Source organism: Gallus gallus, chromosome 3, assembly GCF_016699485.2.
Source record: "Gallus gallus isolate bGalGal1 chromosome 3, bGalGal1.mat.broiler.GRCg7b, whole genome shotgun sequence".
Lineage (NCBI taxonomy): Eukaryota > Metazoa > Chordata > Aves > Galliformes > Phasianidae > Gallus > Gallus gallus.
In genome coordinates this window covers 109,949,357-109,973,662 of record NC_052534.1, presented here as the reverse complement: position 1 = coordinate 109,973,662, position 24,306 = coordinate 109,949,357, and the positions used below count along the sequence as shown (strand labels likewise).

The window sequence follows — 24,306 nt, the reverse complement described above, 5'->3', positions numbered from 1 at the left end:
CAGCTTTCAAAATGCAACAGAACAGGCTGACACTTGTGACCAGGCAGAACAACAAATTAATCCTATATTGCCTTATGCTGAAATGAAAAGTTTCTCCTCTGTAAAAATAAAAACAATAAATAGAAAGGTCATTTCCTGTAGTCTGTCAGCAAACAATTTTAGGATAAACTATGTTTACTATCTACATTTATGATTTCAGAGAAACTGGTCCTTGCCTCCTGTATATACATGAGAAGATCACAGGTGTGGCTGCTCATGACAATTGGAGATAATACCTGATCTCCTTAGAGGCAACAGCGTTGAGCAAAGCTGTGCTACGGCATTTGCCTCTTGAAATTCTTTTCCTATGATTAAGAACCCAAATGATATTTTTCCAGTGGTGATGTGGTGGTTTAACCCCACAGGTAAATAAGCACCTCGCAGCTGCTCGCTCACCTCCCCAGGTGGGATGGGGAAGAGAACCAGAAAGGTAAATGCGGGAGAACTCATAGGCTGAGATAGAATAATCTATTAAGTACAGCAAAATCTTGGCACTCAATCAAAGCAGAGCCAGGAATTCATTCACTGCTTCCCATTGTCAGGCAGCTGCTCAGCCACTCCCAGGAAAGCAGGGCTCATTGCAGTGTTGTGACACTCACAACACTGTCACTGTGAGTGTCCTCCCCTTCCTCCTTTCCCCCACCTCTTACTGCTGAGCACAACGCTATATGGATTGGGATATCTCTGTGCTGACTTTGTGTCCCCTCCCAGCTGTTGTGCACCTCCAGCCCCTCACGGGCTGCACAGCATGAGGAGCTCAATCCTCCTTGGCTCAGTGCACTCAGCTCTGCAACAACATCGGTGTGTTATCACTATTCTGTCCATCAAACACCAAAACATAGCATCGTATGGGACTCTGCAAGTAAAAAGTTATCTCTATCCCACCCAAAACAATGACCAATTAGTAGCCCCATTACAGTACTCATTGCAGGGTTTTTTGTTTTTTTTTTTTTTTTGCAATATTGCATAGGCAATGTGGATATAACTGAGAAATGTAAATTCTCCTCCTTATGACTCAGCACAAAATGCAGTCACGCCGACCCTCTTCAAAGAAGGTTTACAAAGACTAGAGGTTCCCAGCCCCTCCTTTCAGCAGTGCCTGGTGGCTTCATACCGAGGCCCTGGCGAATTCATGCTGAATGATAAATTCAGATTAGATTCCTAAACCAAAGCATGAGCAGAATCAAATTGAACATGCATCCTTTGGTGAAGACAACACTGAAGATGGGTTAGTTTTCACAGTGATGTCCTCTAAAGTATCTTAAGTCAAAGCATCTTGGTATCTTGAGTCAAAACAGGGATGTAAGGGACCTAAGGAACCACCTCACAGCACTAAGACAGGATGCACATAACACCTGCTCTGACATTTCCTATTCCCACCTTTTTTTCAGCCTTGCACTGAAGACTTCACGACCTTCTTAGACACTGTGCTCTGGTGTTTAATGAACCTTGAAGGAGGAAAAATTTGTTTTCTACTGTTTTTTTCTACAAATGAAGCCAATGATTCCTTGTCCTCATCCCAGTGGAAATGACAAATAATTAATTTCTGTTCTCTTCCTAATAATTTTTTCACACTAAATGGTATTGAGTCCCCATCCACTTCTTAGTCAATGGGGAGAAAAAAAAAAAAAAGGCAATTAATTCAGCTTTTCTTTGTGCACTCTGTGTTGTACAAACATGTTTCTACTTATTTATTTTACTGCCAAGGTATTCACCCCATATTTTCAAAGCTTTTTTTAAAAAATATCATGCCCCATATCAATAAAACTTCCATCACATTAAACAAAATTATTGTCTCATGAATCTTATATGATATTTCTTTAAGTAAAGTCAAAGATAAGTTTTTTACATATAAAAAAATATTATTAACTTATTCCCTATCCACCTTGAAGATCCCCATAGCCCTTAAGCAATCTTATTTACCTCTTGCTTCTTATTTATCTCTTATTCCTTGGTATGAATTACTTTCATTTGACTTCCTAACCAAGTTCATTACTGTACGTTTGTCTACATTACATTTCGTACACTGACAGCTTGAAAGTTCTGATCACTTCTCCAAGTTTAGATTCTAATCTTGCTCTGCAGAGGATTTGAAATCTGCCTCCATTCAGACTCACGTGCACATTCTGCAGCATTCACACCAAAAGGAAATATCCCCAAGGTGAATCTTTGACATGATCTCACTTAAAACATCCTCCTGAGAACTGATCATTGGAGGCAACTCTCTACATGTACAGTTTCAACCATTTGAAGACGTATTTCCATTATCTTCCTCTAGGCAATATTTTCTTCATTTGCCTGTAAGAATACTTAGTGCAATAGTATTAAAAACTTACTAAATCCAGGAGAAAGATACTAAAAGACTTACAAAGATGGATATCAGGTCTTCTTCTCATTAGGCCAGTTTCTTTTCAAAGTAAGAAATTATTGACTTGAAATTATTTGGTTTTGATAAATCTGTATCAGGAATAATAATTGTTTATTCATTTATGTTTTGAGATAGTAATTAATCTGATGGACATCAAGTTCTGTAGGTCTTTTCCTTACTCCATTTTGAAGAAACGGTTGCTATGTGTGCCCTGCCTGTTATTCTTGGACCATCTCATCTACATTCTTTAAGGTGACTGCTAATAGGTCACAGATTGCTTTGGCTTGACTGGAAAATGATCGGTTTCTCCATGTAAATTTAATAGAATAAAATGATCTTTAATAACAACCGTTCCCCTTCCTGTTGGAGCATATAAACAGGAGGGGGAACGGCTGTTTGTGAGGGTGGATAGTAATAGGACAAGGGGGAATGGCTTTAAACTGAGACAGGGGAGGTTTAGGTTGGATATGAGGAGGAAGTTTTTCCCCCAGAGGGTGGTGACGCACTGAACAGGTTGCCCAAGGAGGCTGTGGATGCCCCATCCCTGCAGGCATTCAAGGCCAGGCTGGATGTGGCTCTGGGCAGCCTGGGCTGCTGGTTGATGACCCTGCACATAGCAGGGGGTTGGAACTCAATGAGCATTGTAGTCCTTTTCAACCCAGGCCATTCTATCATTCTATGATTCTATGATTAATATGTTATTTCTCTCTTGTGGGTTCTATCCTGTCAAACTTATTTAATGTATCTTGTCATAACTTTGTTTTGAAAACTGAGACAGCAAAAGCCTTTTATAGTTCTACATTCACTGTAGCTTCCCTTACCTGCCCTCTTAACCTCACAAAGGATAGACTTATGCTGTCATTTGTCTTCTCTCGTCTTAGGTAGTCATAGGCTGATGCTCGTCTGTCAAATAAGGTATTGCTGTATTTAATTCATGCTATATTAGCACTAGGGAAACTTGACAGTTTTGACCCAAAGCCAAAGACCTTTAAACCTTCCTAGAGCTGGGCACTGAATGTAACTCCACTGTCAGTTCTGTGAGTGACATCAGTGATGGAACTGAATGCAATTTCACAGATAGACTGTGGTGTCCAAAACATCAGAAATGACAGGAAAATTTTGGCCTGTGTCCAATCCAGAAAAAAAAGATGATTTTTTATCCTTTGTGGAAATGAGGAGTAGATGTTTATCTGGGAAAATTTGTAATATTTGGTATCAGTAGTGATGTGGGAAAGCTAGTCAGGAAAGATTTCTTCTACTGGGGGGAAGGGAATTACTGCGCTGAGTTCTCCAATCCTGTGTTCATAGGAGACAGCTGAAGTTGAAGTTTTCTGTAAATTTTAGATTTGTGTAATAATAATCATAAGAGAATTACTGCCATCTTCCACCCTCAAAGACGTCATAAATATCCGTGTTTTATTTCCTTATGATACTACTTTGTCTATTAGGAAAAAATATCAGGAGTTTAATTAGAATATTTAAATGTTCCATCTAGTGCAGCTTATGCACCAGTGCATACTCTTGCTTCCTCTTTTCACATTCATTTTTATCAGCCAGCAATGTGCCCCTGTGGCCAAGAAGGCAAGTAGGATCCTAACCTGATACACTGAAATTCACAAATTAATCACTACAAAAACGTGGTAAAGGTGCAACTGTGAACACAACCTTGTAGATGGGAAGAGAAGTGAGATCTGGGAATAAGCAGAAAAAAGTCACTGTTATCACAAATTTTTGAAAGAGGTGTTGGAACTTTCCTTCATCTCCAGCTTCACCGAAAAATGCCAATTCATGATAACTTCAACTGTTTCTGCAAAAGGACTTCTGATAAATTTCCTGTTTAAAGACTTCAGAATGATCTACAACATCTGTTTTAACATTCCCAACAATTTGGGTTTTTCTTTATTTGACTTCACCAATCACTTTTAGCTCTGATTGGTAACAGAAGGCTCCTGCAGTTATTATCTGTGAGTACCCTCAAGCAGCAGGCCCATGGAAAGGCCCATGGTAGAAGGATGAAAATCTCACAGACCGTTGTGCTCCTAGAAGGTTTGAGCAAATTGATTTCTAGAAGGAAGAAAAAATCCCAGTTTCTCCTCTCACAGAGTGAACGGTAAGACTCAAATATTTGATACTGCACTGGCAAATCAGCACATGCATCTTGGACAGCCAGCCAGCAAGCACACACATATCTGTGTACACGTGGTCAAGGAGAGATGTCAGAAGTGGGATGGATGCAGGGAATATTCACATAGGAGCCTCCAGAAACAGAGGGCACGTGCATCACATGGCAGTCGCTATTAAAGCCATTGCTCATGAAACAACGGGTTTACATTTTGCTGACTTCAGCAATTTTGAAATTATACTGTCTGAGTGTTGGAACCAAACAAAAACAAGTCTATTTTTCATTCAACAAGTAATGAAGTTATGGAGCTTCTCGTAGCAGGAGATTGTGGTGGTCAGAAGTATGATGGAATTTAAGACACGATTTGAAAGATGGATAAAGGTCCTTCAGTGCCTCCAAACATGGTGTTGCAAATACAGCCTGTGGTTTTGGCAGGCCTCTTGGCTGAATACCAATATTTCAGACTCTGAATTGGAAAAGCATTACCCTATACATGCCCTGCTTCCACCATCTTTTTCTTTAAAAATCTGTCCCTGTACTTTGTCAGATCCAGAGGTAGAACGGTGCTTGGCTAGACAGAGTGGCTACTGTCATCTTAAAGAAAGAAGAGAGAATTTAGAGAGGAAAGACATTACCAATATCTCACTTAGACACTCCATGAGGATTCGCAATGTGAGCTCTGTAGCTTCATGATTTCCGCTTGTCTTAGGTCCCAGCCTGGTGCCTGGGAGAGTAAGGACAAGAAGGGGAACTGAGGTAGAAAAGAACTTCTATACTGAATGTGATTCTTTTGCCCCCAGCGGGTGAGACAGGGAGGTGGGAGGAATGACAGCAGCAGTGGAAGCAGAAATCTATTGCTCAGCTTCCCTCATGAGAGAAGGAAAAGAGAGAGAGAGAAATGGGGTCCCTAAAATTGGAAGAGAGGGGAGAAGGACCTGGTTATGGCCATTTGGGATCTGAACACGTTGTATGGCACAACGTCACATGTTTCAGGGCTCTTAATCAGAAATGTATGAAAAAGGATCATTCAAAATCAATCATGAGATAGAGATGGGGTGAGCACAGACACCTGAGGAAGACGTCTGTGCACTGCTGTCCCCAAAAGAGAATATACAGATCATATACCATTCAGTTAACCCATGCTAGGGTGTGGGCACTGACTGTGGTGCCCGGTCAGCCTGGTCAACATCCCACAGAGTATATCCACTCTTGCTTTAAGCACAGTATAAAATCACGGCCAAGTTGAATTCTGCAGCTCTGCTCAGCCCAAGGAGGCCATTCTTTCTGCTTGACAGTCCAAATGTGACAGTGTTGAAGACAGCTATGCTTTGGGAGTTTGAACTGACTCATGCCTAACTCATCAGGGAATCCAAGATCCCTCCTGAACCAGGATGCCAATTCACAAGAGAGCAGTATTTCTGCATAGGCGTTTTGCTAACTGCAACATTTCTGTACTACTGTATGTTTATCTTTCACTGGGGACACTGATTTGCAGTAAAACAGGTAACATTCTCAGAACTTGACATTTTATGCTGTAATTTCCCTTGTCTAGAATGGCAGTCAGGAGTCTGTTTTGGGCAGCTGCATGAATCCAGACAATTTAAATCAGAAGACAAACTCCACAGACTTTTTGTTCACTATTATGCACTTCATTATTTACAAATATCCTTGTCATATTTCTGGTTTATTACAAGAAAATTGCCTCCTGCTTTGTTGTATGCAGTTCTACCTCTGAGAGTGGAGAGGCAAAGACAGGGATAGAAACACCTGTAATCTTCTGCTTCTTTCTCTACTCAATAATGTGTTTCTTTATGTAGTCCAGAATTTTGTCAGGGCTTGACCCAAAGCGCAGAGAACTTCAAATTTAAATACTTGTATTACATTTTGGAACAAAACAATTGTTAGAAAGCCAAACCCTTTTAGTTGCATTATTTTTAGCGTTATTTTTTCCCCCACAAACTGAAAATTTCTTCTGGAAACTAGAAGAATATATACATAATGCATAGTATAGATATAATATATGTATACTATATGTAAGCATAATATGCTTTATGTGCATGTATAATAGAAGAATGTGTATACAGTATGTATATTTTATATGCATGTGTTCCACATATACTATATATGAATTTGTATATGTATATAATGAATATTTTTAACAGATTAAACATTTTCCAGTAAGCTTACTTTCAAATTTACCATTCTGTCCTTAAGTTTAATTGCTGTAGAATTCCCGGACTGTGGCTATGATGAGTAAGATGATGGTAAATGCATATTTAGCCTCCATTTCTAGTAAAAAGCCTTACTTCTAAAAATAGCTCTCAGCACTCAGCACAAAATTGGAGCACTGGTTGGCTCAGGCTGTTTCTTGAATGCCCACTCATGTGAGCTAAGAGAATTCCTTCTTACCAGGATCTGATGAGAGAGGAGAAGGGACAGAAAGGAAGACAATCATCAAAAGAAAACCCCATATTTTAGTTTTACAGACCATTACGGACCAAATTCCAGACCATTAATGTGGACCAAGAATCTGGTCAATCCTGCACTCAACATCATTACCAACATGCCAACTTTTCTACAGTGCGGTCACTTGCACAAGAAGTGCCAAATTCAGACAGGTGGAGAACCATCCCACAAATCTTAATGGCAGAATATCTTTTCCTTTGTTAAGCATTACTAATCAAAGTGTCTTTTTCTTGGTCACGCCTATTTTTTTCACAAATAACACCATTTCTAGAATTAAATGTTGTTATTTGCATTAATAAATGGTCCAAAATGAATTCCCTAAACACTGAAAAAAATATATATAGTAGGATGCCTCAAGGAATTCTGACAAAGAATCCATTCATAAAAAAGGGAGGAAGGAGAATCCAGGAAACTACAGGCTGGTGAGCCTCACCTCTGTGCCTGGGCATATCGTGGAACAGGTCTCCTGAAAGACATGTTAAAGCACATGAGGGATGAGCAGGTGGTCCCAGACAGCCAGCACAGCTTTACCAATGGAAGGTCATGCCCAACCAGTCTGGTCAGAAGCAGTTGAAGTTGGCTTTGATAGAGTGACAACATTGGTAGACAAAGGGAAGGCAACTGATGTCATCTACCCAGATTTCTGCAAGCTCTTTGAGATGGTCCCCAACCACATCTTTATCACTAAATTGGAGAGATATAGATTTGAAGGATGGACTAATCAATGGATAAGGAATTGGTTGGAAGGTCGCAGCCAGAGAGTTGTGGTCAATGGCTCTATGTCTAGGTGGAGGCCAGTGATGAGCGGTGTCCCCCAGGGGTTTGTCTTGGCACCATTACTCTTTAGCATCTTTATCAATGCTGATGACACCAAGCTGAGCAATGCAATTGATACAGCAGAAGGAAGGGATGCCATCCAGAGGGATCTTGATAAACTCGAAAGGTGGGCTCTTGTGAATCTCATGAGGTTCAACAAAGCAAAGTGCAAGGTTTTGCACTTGGGTCAGGGTAATCCCAAGTATATATACAAACTGGGAGAAGAGTTCCCTGAGAGCAGCCCCGCTGAGAAGGACTTTGGGGTCGTGGTAGATTAAAAACTTAACATGAGCCAGCAGTGTGTGTTTGCTGCCTGGAAAACCAGTGGTACCCTGGGCTCCATCAGCAGAGGGGTGGCCAGCAGGGACAGGGAGGGGATTGTCCCACTCTACTCAGCCCTCATGGGGCCCCATCTGCAGTACTGCATCCAGGTCTGGGGCCCTGAACACAGGAAAGATGTGGGGCTTTTGGAGAGGGTCCAGAGGTGGGCCACAAAGATGCTCAGCAGGCTGGAGCACCTCTTCTATGAAGACAGGCTGAGGGAGCTCGGCTTGTTCAGCCTGGAGATGAGTAGGCTCTAGTAAGATCACATTGCAGCCTTCCAATATTTAAAGGAAGCCTAAAAACAGGAGGAAAATCAACTTTTTACACAGGTAGATAGTGACATGACCAGAGGAAATATTGGTTTTAAATTGAAGGAAAGAAGATTTAGATTAAATGACTGAGAGAAATTTTCTATTGAGAGGGTGGTGATGTGCTAGAACAGGTTGACCAGAGAGACTGTGGATGCTCCATCCCTGGAGGTATTCAAGGCCAGGTTGGATGAGCTCTGGGCAACCTGATCTGGTGCTTGATCTGGCATTTGGCAGCCCTGCCTGCAGCAGGAGGCTGAAACCTGAAGATCCTTGCAGTCCCTTTCCACCCAAGCCATTCGATGATTCTGAACTCAACGTAATGTTTACCTTTGTCCTATGTAGGCTATTCACTTCTGAACGGTCCATTAAGGTCAGTAAGTGTCTTTCGAATGATATTTCACCATTTCGTTTCAGGGATGATGAGCATAGGGAGTTTCAGGCTTTTTATTTAAGTATCTGCATATGATTTCTGGTATCCAACCTCACACAGACACATCACAGTCTTTCATTTGTATAACTGGTGATAAAACCATAACTAAACTTAGCTGACAACATTTTTTTTTTTTTTTTACTTCTGGAGGATGAAAATGTGGGATCACTTTTATCTATGCATATGTATATGCTTTGTTTTCTCATTTCAGGTCATGGAACCAAAGGAGTATTCGAACTTCTTTCAGGATGGCGTCGAACAAGAGAAAATCTTCCATTCAAGGACAGAGTAGCAGATGCCTACTCAGATGTCATGGTGTCCTATACAATGACAAGCTCCTTGTATTTCATAGCCTTTGGCATGGGTGCAAGCCCTTTCACTAACATTGAAGCCGTAAAAGTCTTTTGCCAGAACATGTGTGTCTCCATCCTGTTGAACTACTTCTATATCTTCTCATTCTTTGGCTCCTGCCTGGTCTTTGCTGGCCAGTTGGAGCAGAACCGTTACCACAGTATCTTCTGCTGTAAAATCCCTTCAGCAGAATACCTGGACCGGAAGCCTGTGTGGTTCCAGACCATGATGAATGATGGCCATCAACATTCTTCTCATCATGAGACCAACCCATACCAGCATCACTTTATCCAGCATTTCCTCCGAGAGCATTACAATGAGTGGATTACCAACATCTATGTCAAGCCTTTTGTGGTGATACTGTATCTCATCTATGCCTCTTTCTCCTTCATGGGGTGCTTACAGATTAATGATGGAGCCAACATTATTAACCTTCTTGCCAGTGAGTCTCCAAGCGTCTCCTATGCCCTCATTCAGCAAAAGTACTTCAGCAACTACAGCCCGGTGATAGGATTCTATATTTACGAACCTCTGGAGTACTGGAATGGCACTGTGCAAGAAGACCTAAAAACACTGAGCCAAGGGTTCAACACAGTGTCCTGGATCGAACAGTATTACCAGTTCCTTCGAGTGGGTAACATCAGTGCAACTAACAAAAGTGACTTTATCAGTATCCTCCAGAGCAACTTTTTAAAAAAGCCAGAATTCCAGCACTTCAAAAATGACATCATATTCTCTAAAGCTGGAGATGAGAATAACATAATAGCTTCTCGTTTGTACCTGGTGGCCAGGACGAGTGAAAACACACAGAGGGAGGCAGTGGAATTACTGGAGAAACTGAGACCGCTCTCTCTTATACAGAGCATCAAGTTCATAGTGTTCAATCCTACCTTTGTTTTCATGGACCACTATGGTTTATCAGTAACTATGCCTGTCCTGATTTCTGGTTTTGGCATCCTGTTGGTGTTAATACTGACCTTTTTCCTGGTTATCCATCCTCTGGGAAATTTCTGGTTGATTCTCAGCGTCACCTCAATAGAGCTGGGCGTCCTTGGCTTGATGACCTTATGGAATGTAGACATGGATTGCATTTCTATACTGTGCCTTATCTACACCTTGAATTTTGCCATAGATCACTGTGCACCCCTGCTTTATACATTTGTACTAGCTACTGAGCACACCCGAACTCAATGTATAAAGAACTCCCTCCAAGAGCATGGGACAGCCATTTTGCAGAACGTTTCTTCTTTTCTTATTGGGTTGGTCCCCCTTCTCTTTGTGCCTTCAAACTTGACCTTCACACTGTTCAAATGCTTGCTGCTTGCCGGCAGTTGCACACTTCTGCACTGTTTTGTTATTTTGCCCGTCTTTCTAACCTTTTTCCCACCTTCCAAAAAGCACCACAAAAAAAAGAAACGAGCCAAAAGGAAGGAACGAGAAGAGATTGAATGCATAGAGATTCAGGAGAATCCTGATCACGTGACAGCAGTCTGAAAGGCTCAGAAAAAATGATAATATTTTCTCTTTTTAAAAAAGCGTTGCACAGAGATGCAGGGAAAATAGAGCAAAGATCTCAGCTGCTTGTGCTGGCCAGGTCTGACAAGGCAAAGGAAGATCAAGAAGGGGTATTCATGATACATCAAGGTGCAAACTTTTTTAACAAAAATAATGAAAGTGAAAACAACCACAGATATTTCCTTTGAATTCTCATTCTGCACCAGGGAAGAGTTTATTGGCCATTAAAAGTTTTTGAATATCAAACTGTAGCTCTAATGGGAATTACTTGATCTGTCATATTTAAGACTGAAGCAAAGGTGGAAAAAAATGTTACCATTAAGTAAACAGTAGGGGAAAAAGAGAATACTTTGATAAAATTGCCCAGAGCAAAACAGAACAGAACAAAACAAAGCAAAACAAAAAGCATTTCAAGTGAGAAAAGGGAACAAAACTAAAAATGCCATGGTATTTTTCCTTGTTTTCTTGAGCAAGTCGTTTAAGATAAAACCTATGCACTTGGGAAGTAGGTGTTTAAATCAGCCTAAGCCAAAGTACTTCCCAATTTCAGTATACCGTGTATATCTATTACACCACAGTTACAGTTAATGGGAATTTAGATGGCAAAGCTGTACTGCCAGGGGAGAGACATCTGGTTCCTATAGGAGAAGAAACTGCAATAGGTCATTTGGAAATGTAATGTTTGGTTTCTTTAAAAGTGACAGATGACATTAATCCCAAGAGGCCACAGCTGGTAGTTTTCTCCATACCTACACTTTGGTATTTCTGAGTTGCAAAATTCCCCTTGAATTAACAGATGCCACGAAACCAACCCAGGCCATTTCCACTGCAGCAGTGCTTGCGGTTCCTGCAGTGTAACACTTCTGAATCCTCATTTATCAGTGTTGACGTGAAATACTGAATATTAATCAAGCTGGTGCTTTAAATGTAATGATGGATTGCATATCACAGACATAATGTGATTGTGTGACAGCTGAGTCAGCTCTGGAGCACCCGCACAGTACTATTATTATGTATTTGGTCCAACAGACAAAGGGGTATGTTTGATGACCCCTGCAATATGCTGCAGGAAGTGGGATTTTCCCCTTCTTTAAGCAAAATGTCAGTCAAATATTTGCTACATTAAATCAACAAATAACAATGATTACGAAAAACCTTAGGGTTTGCACGGGACTGAAGAAACTCCCAGATGTAAAAATGCAGATCAGTCCCCCAAGGGAAGGGGAGGGGAGGGAGGAATGTCTATTATTATTCCTAAATATTTGAGTGCTGATTGTCTGCAATACAAATCTTTGTTCTGGCAGTAGAAATCTCACAAAAGAATGTGGTAAATCCACAGTTACTACATGATGATGGAAACTGTACTGTGAAGAACTATGAATGACTTTCTCTGCTTTGTAAACTACACATTTTAGTAACCCAAGAGAAGGGATGAAAACTAATCTAGCCATTTCAGTTTGCTCTTGGCCCAGTCCTCCACTGGAGCTTGCCATGCCCATCTTCCCTTACAGTATTTTAAAAGGGCTTGCTTTCTACTCTCTGGAATATGGTACAGCATCACCTACATGAGCAACGTCTTCCTAAATATATAGTATCCGTGAGGACACTATGTAAAGATATCACCATGTGGAGTGTTTATGTCTACTTTGTATTACCTGTGGGTACATTTAAAGATGTCTGGAAGCTATTTGCCTTCCACAGTGTGTATAAATGTTTGTTTCATGGTGGTCCACTGAGTCTGCAGAGTTTGCTGATGAGGGTTTGTACATATATTTCACTAAAAAGCTCTCTGCAAGTTGATTCTTTGTTCTGTCACATCTCCCACCTCTTTCTACGTTTTCATGGTTGGGGAGAGCCAGAGGAAATTCACCTGCAGCACAAAAAGCCATTGCAGATCTAATGCTCATCAGCTGTTTCTGTTTTTAAGATATGCAGTTTTTCCTCTTCTCTGTCCTTTCTGTATTTTGCCATTACCATTTGCCAAAAAAAAAAAAAAAAAAAAAAAAAAAAAGACCTCTGTGTTATAAGAGTGGTCAAAGTTCTTGATTGCTAAAGGGACCTTTTGTGTGCAACAAGTTTTAGAGAAAGGTGCATTTTCTAGACAGGCAAAGCTTCCAAAGTCTGAATCCAGATCTAAACTTCAGGTGTATCTAGATCAAGGTTATTGGTTTGACCCAAGATATTGAAAGAGTCAGCTGCAAAACTAAGATCTAGATAGTTCAATAAGATTCAGGAGCGGGGGATGTTTTAATGTTGAGATATGGCTCATATGTGTCCCTTTTTGGGAAGTATCTACTGACTTTGATCTGCATCTCAAAGACATTGTGCAATATCCATCCTTTTTAGGTTCTGAATGTCAAGTTTTCCGTAGCTCTTCTAAGGTTTCCTCCACTATCCATACAAAACCCTGACAACTGTAGCACAGCTGTGAGCCCTGGGTATCACTTCTTGAGATGTCCTTTTTCCCACCTGCCCCGTGCATCACAATGGCCTTCTCTGGTACCACACAGATGTATCCCGAGGATCTCTGTCATGTATCGTACTGAAGGAAGTAGCATTTTCCAAAGCCATCAAAGCAGGGATTCATCTCATCTAACTTTGGGTGTTGACAATGAAGATATTATTATCTGAGCTTCTTTTGTGGTCATAATAGACAGACAGGCAGCTCTGACCCATTTTACAGCTGTGCGTGAATCACACCTCTAAAATGCCTGTTTCTACGCACTGGTGATAAAGGAAGCTCAGGGTGTTTCGTTCAGGCACATCAGCAATGCCAGCTCATCCAAGTTTGATGAGATTAACCCCACTTAAAGTGTTCAAATACCAAGTGAAAGAGAACAGAAAAAGGCCTTAGAGTCTTGCCTCCCAAGCGTCTCTTAGGGATAATTCCCTGGTGTAACTCAGCTCAAAGTCTGCGATTGGATATGAGGCCTTTCTGCAGAACAGAGCTTATAAATTTGCTGCTGGAATTCCCCTGGCAGAGATTGGTGAGCCAAGGAATCAGACGTCAATGCTGAGCGTGTGCTCACACATGGTGGTCTCAATATCGTGCATGTGCAGTAGCACTTGTATACAGCAGACACAAAATATGCAGGTTACACTCTTTAAAAAGGAGTTTTTGATTTGGAAGGTAATGCAGGAATGGTGCACAAAACAAACCAGACCCTTCACTGATGTCATTTTGTTACTTTATTAATCAGTCCTTTTGCAGGAAAGAACACTGCCGCTGCTACTTCTGCAGATGTATCAGTCTCTATGGACCCAGAAAAACTTCTCAAGTGAAAAAAGAGACCATTTTCTTCTGTAATTCAGCCATATGGGAACAATTTTGGGGCAGAGAGACCATACTTACTAATGTCTTCTCATCCTTTTTATTTTTCTCTCAATGTTTTTGAATAATTTCTACCATCTTCTGCACCCACATAGCACCTGTTCAGCTGAACTGGAGCTACATAAGCAACTGTGAAGACAGGACATAGTGCACATACCCAGACAGGTTGACACTCTGATCCAAGCTAGGTACTGAATCTTCATTATAAACTTACCAGTTACAGTTGGTCCCCTGGGATATTGCACGTATTCCATTAATGTCTGTTTCTAGACATAGTCTACATAAGCTGGTAAGGACCCTGCGTGCATTTTCCTACTTGGTTTTATTTCATTCCCTTGATATTGTCTAAATTCACTGTTGAGACAACTGTTGAAGTCAACAGATTTATTGCCGCGATATATTTGGCTTTGCATGCTTTCTAGCCAGTAAGAACTGAAACCACAACAAATGGACCTCTTCATTGTTGATATGCTTGTTGAATATATCTGCCTATACTATACAGCCGTTGTTGCATGCTGCTTTCAGGAAGCTGAAGTGGAGGTGTCCTGTGTAATTTTTTCCATTACACTTTTCCATGCCGGTATTTCTAGCTGTAACTAATTTATTCCTCTGTCTTTTTTGGTAAGAATTAGGGCTTCACCTCCTCAGTCCAAGACTTGAAGTTTCATAAATTTATTGCCTAACAAAGCAACATATTTTTATGATCAGGATAGGTATAGATGCATGGCACCTTGCATGTATAATTTAAAGAGATTGTCTTCTAGGCTGTCATTCTCAGCTTTTCATTGCAGAAGATCCCTAAGCAGGATGGATGTAACTTGCCATGCTAATATCTTTCTGAGCTAACTTAAGCAACTTTAGGTTTGAATTTTTCTGCAGTGAGATGGAAGGATTGGGGGGAAAGAAGAAATACGAAGTAAAATAATTGTACAATCAGTGTTCCCTTTTTTCTCATAAGGCTCTCACTGTTCTGCTCTTAATTAAGTCACACTGAGTAGTGACTCTAGCTTAATTAAGATTTATTTCAATAGAGTTATTCCATATTTCACTATGACAAGAGCTTGGCTTTTTGTCTTTATGGAAGCACCATGCTAAGTCTCCTTGATTAATTTTTTTGTAATTATAAACTTTAATAAGCTCTTTTTCATTTCAACACTGGGTTTTTGAGTACCTCATTTGATGTCCTAGGAAACACTAAGAGGAAGCAAAGTTAAGCAATTAGCAAACAAGTGATGTGTTGGTGTTAGGGAGAAAGGACACTTCATGAAGGGGCAGCAGATTCTCCACAAAGGCTCCAAATACGGAATGATGTTAGGGCTGTCTCAGAGGTATGTTCTGTGATGGAAATCTCCAGATTAAAGTGAAATGGAAACTAAGTGGAGCAAGTTGTGTGGAGGATGAAGGAATCAAGCAATAGTCAAGACCTTGATTCTTGGTCCATACCATCTTACTCAAGCAAGGAGGCATTTGAACAGGAGCAGAGACTGAATATGGAAAGAAGTTCATCCATCACCCGGAATGCTTCTCTGCACCATAGTCTTACATGAAAGAACATCACAGACCAAACAAGTGAATACTGCCCACCTCAGCATGGGTCCCTCCATAATCTGTTTCCCACTCGGAGCAACGAAGGGATCCCAACTTGGGTTTCACACACGTGTGGAAAGGAAATTCAGAGTATCAGTGGTGTTCTGTGAGAGATCCCCACTTCTCATTCCATAGCCCCACACATCATCCCAACTGCCTGGCACTGGAGAGGTGCAACTTCTGACCATGTTAGTTAGGTAGAAGTAAGATTTTGGTAAGATTTTCCTCTTAATCCACAAGGCTTTCTTCTTTCTACCTCCTTCACTGCTTAAAAACAAAGGATACACTGTGGTACATGGATGTTCATCTATAGCAGCGAATAATGTTGCTGCTTAACAGCGGGTTGATGCGGGTTGTGGGTTTTCAGACTAACCATGCAGATCCGATCTCCTTGCCCAGACCAGAAGTCAAAATCCTGCTGAAAACAAGGAAGTATGAAGCAGTTTTGAACTCCATCTTTCTTTGCTTTCTCTGTCTCCTCTTGGCCATACCAACATGCTCACACTATTCTCATTTTCTTCGTGCTTCCTCATTAAAGAAAGTAAAGTTTCTCCTTCTCACTCCCTCAGGCTATCTTCCCTTTGCAGCTCAACTTATTTTGTACTTTAATCATCTGTGTACACTCTTAACCTTTTCAAAATTTTTTTTTTTATTTTTTTTTTAAACTCTGAGCGTGAAACCCTGTTGAAATAACTGGAGGATGCTTGGATGCATCAAAGCACCGGGTCTGGTACAGAGCTAGTTAATTGATAACAGTATCCAAATAGCTCAAAACATTCTTCAAACAGAATATTGTCTGTCAGAAAGCTCAGAAAATAATTAAGCTTAATTTTTCATTTTTCTGAATTTTTTATCTCATAAGCTTCTACTCTTTGTATTCTTTTTACTGTAGGCATTTTTTTTTCAGCACTCCTTTATCTTAAAAGGCCTAGCTTTACTTTGGTTCTGTCTCAGAAACAGAACTAAATGGATATTTGTTCATGCCCTGAAAAAGAAAAAACTGTCCCTGCTAGGAGCATTTTGTGCCAAGTTTCTGTTCAGAGCACATTTTCCAGGCTGAATTATACAAGGCTCTGGAAGCAAGTCTTTCTAGTGGAAATGCTGATACAGCCATACTAGAAAAAATTAATGGTACTTCAACAGTATACTGCTTAACTTCAGCCCCACTGCATCCGCCTGCTGGGTACTGCAGGCAGTGCTTCTAACACAGATTGATAACAGTGTCACCATTACCTGCAACACCAGCACTTTGGCTGTACCAGCTGCACGGTTCTCCTCAGCACACATCCGATTCTGCCCCACTTATGTACTAAAATCCTGAAGGCATGAGCACAGCTTCTGCTGGAGAAGGATATATTCAAGGAGAAGGCAGTGTGGCAGCCCCTTGCTGCAGGCCTGCTTCCCAGCTCGGGCTCTGGCACCTCCCGGCTGCATGTGGGATATTGCACTGGGTTCCTTGGGGAAGGACCAAGAGCATCATTTTTTGTGTCAATAAGATACTTGAGAACAGATCATGAAATAATTTCAATTCAGTCATGGATATAATTTCTTTACATGACAATTTGAATAAGAATGTTAAGCGTATAAAGAGTATAAGTTTCCATGAGTAGAGATATCTTGGCCCAGATATATAAAACCTTTATACGTTTCTATTGCAGTTCTGACGTGATGCATCTTTGATCTTATTTCCTTCCATCAGTAAGGACTGGACTTTGCACACTTATTGTACTGAAGACAAACCCACACCTACTCCAGGTCCTGTCTGCCAGAAGCAGCCTTTCTCTAGGGGACACCCTGCTGGCTTCAGCTCTGTGCCACAGGAACTGCTGCTTCTGGCAGCATAGAAGTTGGCATGTTCCTATTCAGAGATGTGTATGCACAGATATCATAGAATCATGGAATCACAGAATGGCCTGGGTTGAAAAGGCCCACAATGCTCATTGAGTTCCAACCCCCTGCTATGTGCAGGGTCGCCAACCAGCAGACCAGGCTGCCCAGAGCCACATCCAGCCTGGCCTTGAATGCCTGCAGGGATGGGGCATCCACAGCCTCCTTGGGCAACCTGTTCAGTGCGTCACCACCCTCTGAGTCCTGGGTGTGAGGGAGGAACAGAAGCCCAGAAGTTAAGGCTCAGTCCCTTAACTGAGGCAATTGCCTTGAGAGGTGATTCCAGGCTATGGCATGACACAGGAATTCACCTTCAAGCCCATCCAGTCTCCAGGGAAGTCTGACCTGGAAAGCTGTCTCTTTTCCCTGGCAGTTCCCAAGTATTCTCTGGGTGCTGCCATGTCCCACAGCCCACTCCCACCAGACTGTTTGCAGTTACCTATTTTTCAGATCATAGGACAGTCCACCAGCACTGACACTGGCAGATACTGACATGCCAGCCTCCACCGGGGTCTGAGAGCACTCCCTGCCAATGCTTGATGTGATAGCAAAGCTATAGCTTTAGAGCAGGATGCTGCCTATACAGTATTGGAGTTTTACTTCTGGAGATCTTAATCTGGCATAGTACTCAGATAAATGGCTTCGTTTAATCAAATTCTTAAGTCTCATGGACTGGGTCATCTTTGGAGTTCAGCATGTGTTTAAGTACCGAGCTAAATAAGGATGCTCCTATCTCTGCTTCAATTTAAATATGAGCCAAGTAGAAAAAGAGACCTTAAAAGAAAAGGCCTTTCTTCCATAGCATACTAAATCCTACAATTAGGGTAGCAGTTTCACAATATATAGGAAGACTATGCCAAGAACATATATTTTTCAGGGTTTCGGTTTCCCTGATGTGAGACATCTCAGGGACATTTTAGTGATTTGTTACAGTCATAAAAGACAGGCAAGAACAAAGCCTTGCTGAGCACTTTCCTTGGAAAAATAACAAGAAGATATTTGACTCAGAATGAGAATACAGTACTTTATGATGTTAAAGCTCATTTTTAAGAGAAAAAAAAATGAAACTTTCATTTAATGTCATTCATTATTTCTTTCAAGTGATATTCTTGAGAAGTGCTGGATGAGCCTCTATTACAGATCAGAGAGGAACTGCTTGATGAAGTTGAAGCCAGCTTTGCCACTAAAAAGAAAAACTGGCTTTGTGCCCAGTGTAGGACTTGTCATGGCATCATCTGTTGCTTTTTAATTCAACTAAATGTTAATGGTGACATGAATGGAACAGAAGCAGAGAGTAATACCATACAAGTCCTTGGGCTGCATAGGGTGAGGGACACCTGTGTACATCTGGAAGAGAGACTAGGTCTCCATTCCTGCAAAAACAGATGCTACTGTCAAGCCAGGAACATTGGGAATAGCCCCTCTGGCTTCAGTAAAGTCATCAGGGTCTAGGAAGATATTTATATAAGCCTTTTACAGGCTGAGGACAGAGATAAGCAGATATTCTCATCTTAAAAGGGTATTTCTTCCACCTCAAATGGTTCAGTGTAACTACGTTGTTTCTTAAGAAATAAAAAGCTTTTAAAAAACTGTGTCCTAAGATATCAAGCTCAGTAGTGACACAGGCACCATAAATGTACAAGAGTCCAATGACAAATGGTATCTTTTCAGGAAATGGGTCTTTCCCTGAGATGTCTGCAGCCAACCTGTTAGGGAAGGGTCCAACCACACCAAAGGGAAATAGTGGAGTACATCCATCCTAGCTCAGACAAACTCAGAACAGACAGCAAATCCTCCCCTCCTGGCTGTTAGGGCCAGAAGTGGGCACTGCAGGGCTCCTTTAGCAGGAGGCCATGTGGACGTCCAGCAGCAGCTCAGGTGAGCAGCCCAGGGTGGGTGGTGGATATCTGTGCGGAACGCATCTGTTATGGTGCCAGGTTCATCCCTGTGTTCATAGCAACTGCAGTGAAGATGCTGACAAAGCCTTCTCAGACGATGGGTAACAATCAGTTGGAGTGTTGGCTGTGCCTGGGGAAGGGCTTCTTTACCAGGTGGTGGGGGCTCTGGGATGGGAGCTGGATGGACAGAACATGGCAAGTCAGTGGTTGTGAGCTGCGGGGCAGATGAAGGGCATTTCTTCCAAACGTTATTTATGTCCATTTACACTCTAATTAAATGTAATGTTTGTTCTTTCTTTAAGCCCATGGTGATCTGCTTTTCTATCTCCGTTTAAGTTGTAGAGTTTGCTTAACCTTTCCTTGTATGAATTTGGCATTAGGTGTTTAATTACTGAAATTTCTCAGGTGTGGGCAACTTTACTATGCTACGAATAAACACCGTGAGTCAATATTGTTTTTTCCTCCCTCATAGAGCTCCCTTGTTGCTGAAAACTGTTAATATTTTTCAAGATTATACCATGAGCATATTTGTATAACAGACTTTTACTGAGCTTGATACTCTATACCAAATACTTATGTCTTTGAAAGACTGAATTCTTCAATAAAATATATTCCTCTTTAATATTGGAATTTTCCCCTTCTTTAATGGGAAGATATTCAGTATTAATGCATACCACAGGACCAATTTATCAAGAAACCTCTTTTCTCACATTTAAAGTAAACACACAGGTGTTTTTTTTAATGAGATTAGGGCATGGGCAGAACCTGGAATTGAAACCTCACAAGGAGCTCTGGGCATCTTAGAGACTGGGAGGTGTGGGTGATGGGATTGGCAGCCCTGAGCTGGCATATGGGCCCTCACACACTGTGGCAGATAAGCTATTTACAGCTGCCCTGAAGCCATGCTGGATGTTTCCCAGAGCTGAGTAGGTAATTGCCTCCATAGGACATGACCCGGTTCCTCCATTCCCAGCTGCTCATGCCAACATCTCCTCTCTCACCAAGTTCTCTCTGAGCCTTTGTTTCTCCCTTCCACAACTCTGGTGTAGTATCTTTATCAGCCTCTTTATCATTAAAGGCAGTGTTGGGGCACTGTCTTCCCAGTTTTCCCCTGATCAGCCCTGGGAAGCCGAGGGAACCTGACCCTGTGGTGATCAGCACTGTCCATCTGCCCCTGCCTCTGTGCTATCACTTCTCTTGTTTTGATAATAACGGATAATAATAGTTGGAGAGGGCACATGACCCAGCACATAGACCTGTCCCTCCTCGTCAGGCTGCTTTCTGCAGGTACACAGAATGGCTAGAATGGCTTGGGTTGGAAGGAATCTCAAAGATAACTATTTCCACCTCTCCTGCCATGGGTGCTTCTTTCCCATTCAGTCGCCATTTCCCCAGGTAACTCTTCCAGCCCAGTGGTCTCAGGAGGCACCAAAGAGTGGCACTGATGGAGAGCCACCCCTGCTGGCTGCTGTGGTGCCACTCACTGTGCTGAAAGAAAAGCAGCAGGTTCTCATTTCCTGTGGTGAAGTGCTAAGTTTCGGGTCTCGAGGTCATCAAATGCTGTAGAACCCTGGATAATACTGAGTGAAATAAATGCATGCTAGGAATATTACATTGAGGTTCTTCAGCCAAATTGCAAGAAATCATGAAATATTTGTCGCCAAAATTCTATAGCACATGCTGCAACTTGCTAGTTGGACTGCAGCAATTTGCCATGCTTCTGCCTGGAAACACAGGAACTGCATCCTCAGGTCACAGCCTACACGATGGACCCTCAGCAGCAACAATATGTCTGGGCAGGCCTCAGGTCAAACATTCTTCTGTTAATCAATCGCAGAGGTTCATAGAATCATAGAAAGGCCTGGGTTGAAAAGGACCGCAGTGATTCATCAGGTTTCCAATTCTTGGTTATCAAGTAGCTTATCAGAAGGGCTCCTGAATGCACAGCCAAGAATCCCAGCTGATGTCAGTCTGCCTGCATGGTATAACAGCAAATGAAGCTCGCTTGCTCACCTACTGATGACTTTGTCCTCAAGTTTTGCTCTCTGACTTCTGGCTGCTGTATCACGGTTTAACCAACTCATTTAGTAGCACTGCTGTGAGACATTTTTTTCCATTTTCTGTTTTTATTTAAGTGTTTTGATCTGAGTAACACAGTGTTCTCCATTTCTCCATCCTTCTTATTTTATTGGACATCTTTGAAGGTGAAACAAAGAGAAATAACCTTCCTTTATGGTATCAGGGCTATTTACACTGCTTGCCTTGGGACTGTGTGTTCACAAAAGCCAGCAGGATGCAGCAGAGCTGCTGTTGGCCCAAGGGCTCCAGCTTTCCATGAAACCAGGAGATCCAGCCTCACTTTGTCAGTCTCCAGGGATGGGTCATCAACCACAACACTAGGGAACCTGTTCCAGTGCCTCACCACCCTCACTGTGAAAGATTTTTTCGTTATATCTAACATAAATCTCCCCTCTTTGAACTTGAAGACATTTCCCCTTGTTCTGTCACCACAGACCCTGCTGAAGAGTCTGTCCCCTTCTTTCCTGTAGCTCCCCTTTGGATACTGACAGGCCATTCTCAGCTCACCTTGCAGCCTTCTCTTCTGTGATGAAGTCACTGAACTGAGGATATTCAGGTTTTCCTGTATTGGTACTTCCACTGCTCTGCAGTGATGAAGGTGTCCCAGTCTAGTCTTTTCTAGCAGATTATTCTTGGTCTTTGTGATGTTTTTAAATTTCCAGGAGCTCATGGCATCTTGCAAAAATATATCAATGTGTGTGAAAGGCGAACCTTAAGGGCTTGGCAGCCTCTTAAAGCAAAAGAAAATTTTCAAAAACACCAATGGTAGTTCTAAAGTAACCTATCATCTGCACTGACCTGCCCTGTGTCTCCCAGCTGACTGTGGGTGTGTGGATGGGCATTAGCAAACGGAAAAAAAATGGAAAGCATTTTACTGTGCCCATCTTATTCATGATCCCTTTTGGATGCTTGGTTGTAATTTACATTGCTGCAGAGAAGGACTTAGAGGTCCCGATGGACAAGAAGCTAGACACAAGCCAGAAATAAGCCCTTGCATCCCAGAGGGCCATTGGTATCCTGGGCTGCATCAACAGAGGGGCGGCAGTGGGCAGGAAGGGGACTGTTCCCTGTGCTCTGCCCCTTGTAAGGCTGCCAGTGCTGCGTCCAGGCCTGGGGCCCCCAGCACAGGAGGGATGTGGGGCTGTGGGAGCGGGGCCAGAGGAGGGCCAGGAGGATGTGAGAGGGCTGGAGCAGCTCTCTGTGGAGAAAGGCTGAGGGAGCTGGGGGTGTTCAGCCTGGAGAAGGGAAGGCTGTGGGGAGACCTCACTGTGGCCTTCCAGTAATGAGGGAGATCATCAGGAGGAGGGGAGCAATTTTTTACAGTCTGACGGTGATAGGGCAGGGGGGGATGGTTTTAAATTAACAGAGAGGTGATTTATGTTAGATGTTAGGAAGAAATCATCCACTCTGAGGGAGGTGAGGCGCTGGCACTGACCAGAGCTGTGATGCACCATCCCTGGAGGTGCCCGAGGCCATGGAATGGCCCTGGGCAGCCTGAGCTGGGGGCACACAGCTCATGGAGGGGATTGGGAGTGGATGATCTTTAAGGACTCCTCCAACCCAAGCTACATATCTGTGATTCTGTGATTTCACTTGGGAATGCTGCAGTTCTGTTTAAGTCTTTAAATGAATCCAACTACACAGTACTCTTTCCTAAGATGTGTTGCAGGGGCACAACTCCAGCTTGTGCAGACTTACCTGAGTTAGTTCTAGGGCTGTAAACCAAACAGCTCTGAGAAGCTGGGGAAGTGCCCAAATTCCTGTCATCCCTTTTATCTGTGTTATTGCTGTTCAAACCAGTTTAATCTGCAACTCCCACACATTGCAGCACTTGGGTTTTGCACAGTGCCAGCAGGGCAGGGTGGTGCTCCTGCAGTCTGAATGCAAAGGGGTTGCTGTGGTCTCCTTTTCATCAAGCCATGAGATGTGCTCACTGCATATCTTAGATGTATGATCAGTCCACGTGAAGCAGCTTTTCAGCTATGATGGTGCAATGATCAGAGGAACAGTGTGAGTTGCTTTGACAAACCGCCACCATATGAAAAGTGATAGTTTTCTGCTCTCATTAGTCAGGTTAGTAGTTTTAACAACTATAGAAGTGGACAGCTTGAACAGGACTGCATGATATCCAGGTAGAAATTTGTTGTACAGATCATTCTCAATATTTGAAAACATTTCCAGGGTGTCATCAGGGTTTGCTAGATTTGGGTTTGATTTCCTGCAGCAGGGCAGGAAACGTTCACGAGAGATGTGCCAGAATGCAACTCCGAAGAGCAGGAGCAGGGATGGAAAAATACAAGACTTAATGCCACACTGGTTTTATTTCTTTTGCACAATCAGAGCTGCCCTAATCATCTCAGTCTGGGCCAGGTTAATTGGAGACTTTCAGCAGTGAGTCAGACTGGTACGTTTTCTGCATCTTTGCTAATTAAGAGAATTTTCACCTTTTATAGTCACTTCAGTATTTTGAGGAGCTTGCCATGGGCTAATTATAATCATTGAGTGATGGCTTTAGAATTTTGTGTTTGTGATGATATTTTGTCACATTAAATTGGAGTCCCATAACACTTTTTAGTTTGAGTGATAGACAAAAAGATCATCTCTATGCTGGCTGTTATCCACTATGCCATTTGAGCTGACAGTAGGCTTCTACCACACTTTCTGCAAATAAATGCACTCAGAACCACAGCAATCTTCTACTCTTTGGCTGAGGAGATCAGAAATCCAGCTGATTCCTGGCAGAGGAACTCAAAAATATCAAGTTCAAGATACACCATACAAC

At 42.2% G+C, this 24,306-nt stretch overlaps 1 protein-coding gene across 2 annotated transcripts in view; it reads left to right on the top strand.

The window, feature by feature from the left end:
• The window catches only part of PTCHD4 (patched domain containing 4), a 94,148-nt gene extending 74,081 nt beyond the window's left edge, over positions 1 to 20,067 (top strand). For both annotated transcript variants that reach the window (NM_001397712.1, NM_001195562.2), the window contains exon 3: positions 9,088 to 20,067. In NM_001397712.1, the coding sequence (NP_001384641.1) occupies positions 9,088 to 10,721 (1,634 nt within the window). In that variant the 3' untranslated portion in view covers positions 10,722 to 20,067. The remainder of the gene's footprint in view (positions 1 to 9,087) is intronic.
• Positions 20,068 to 24,306: the final 4,239 nt, after the last annotated feature.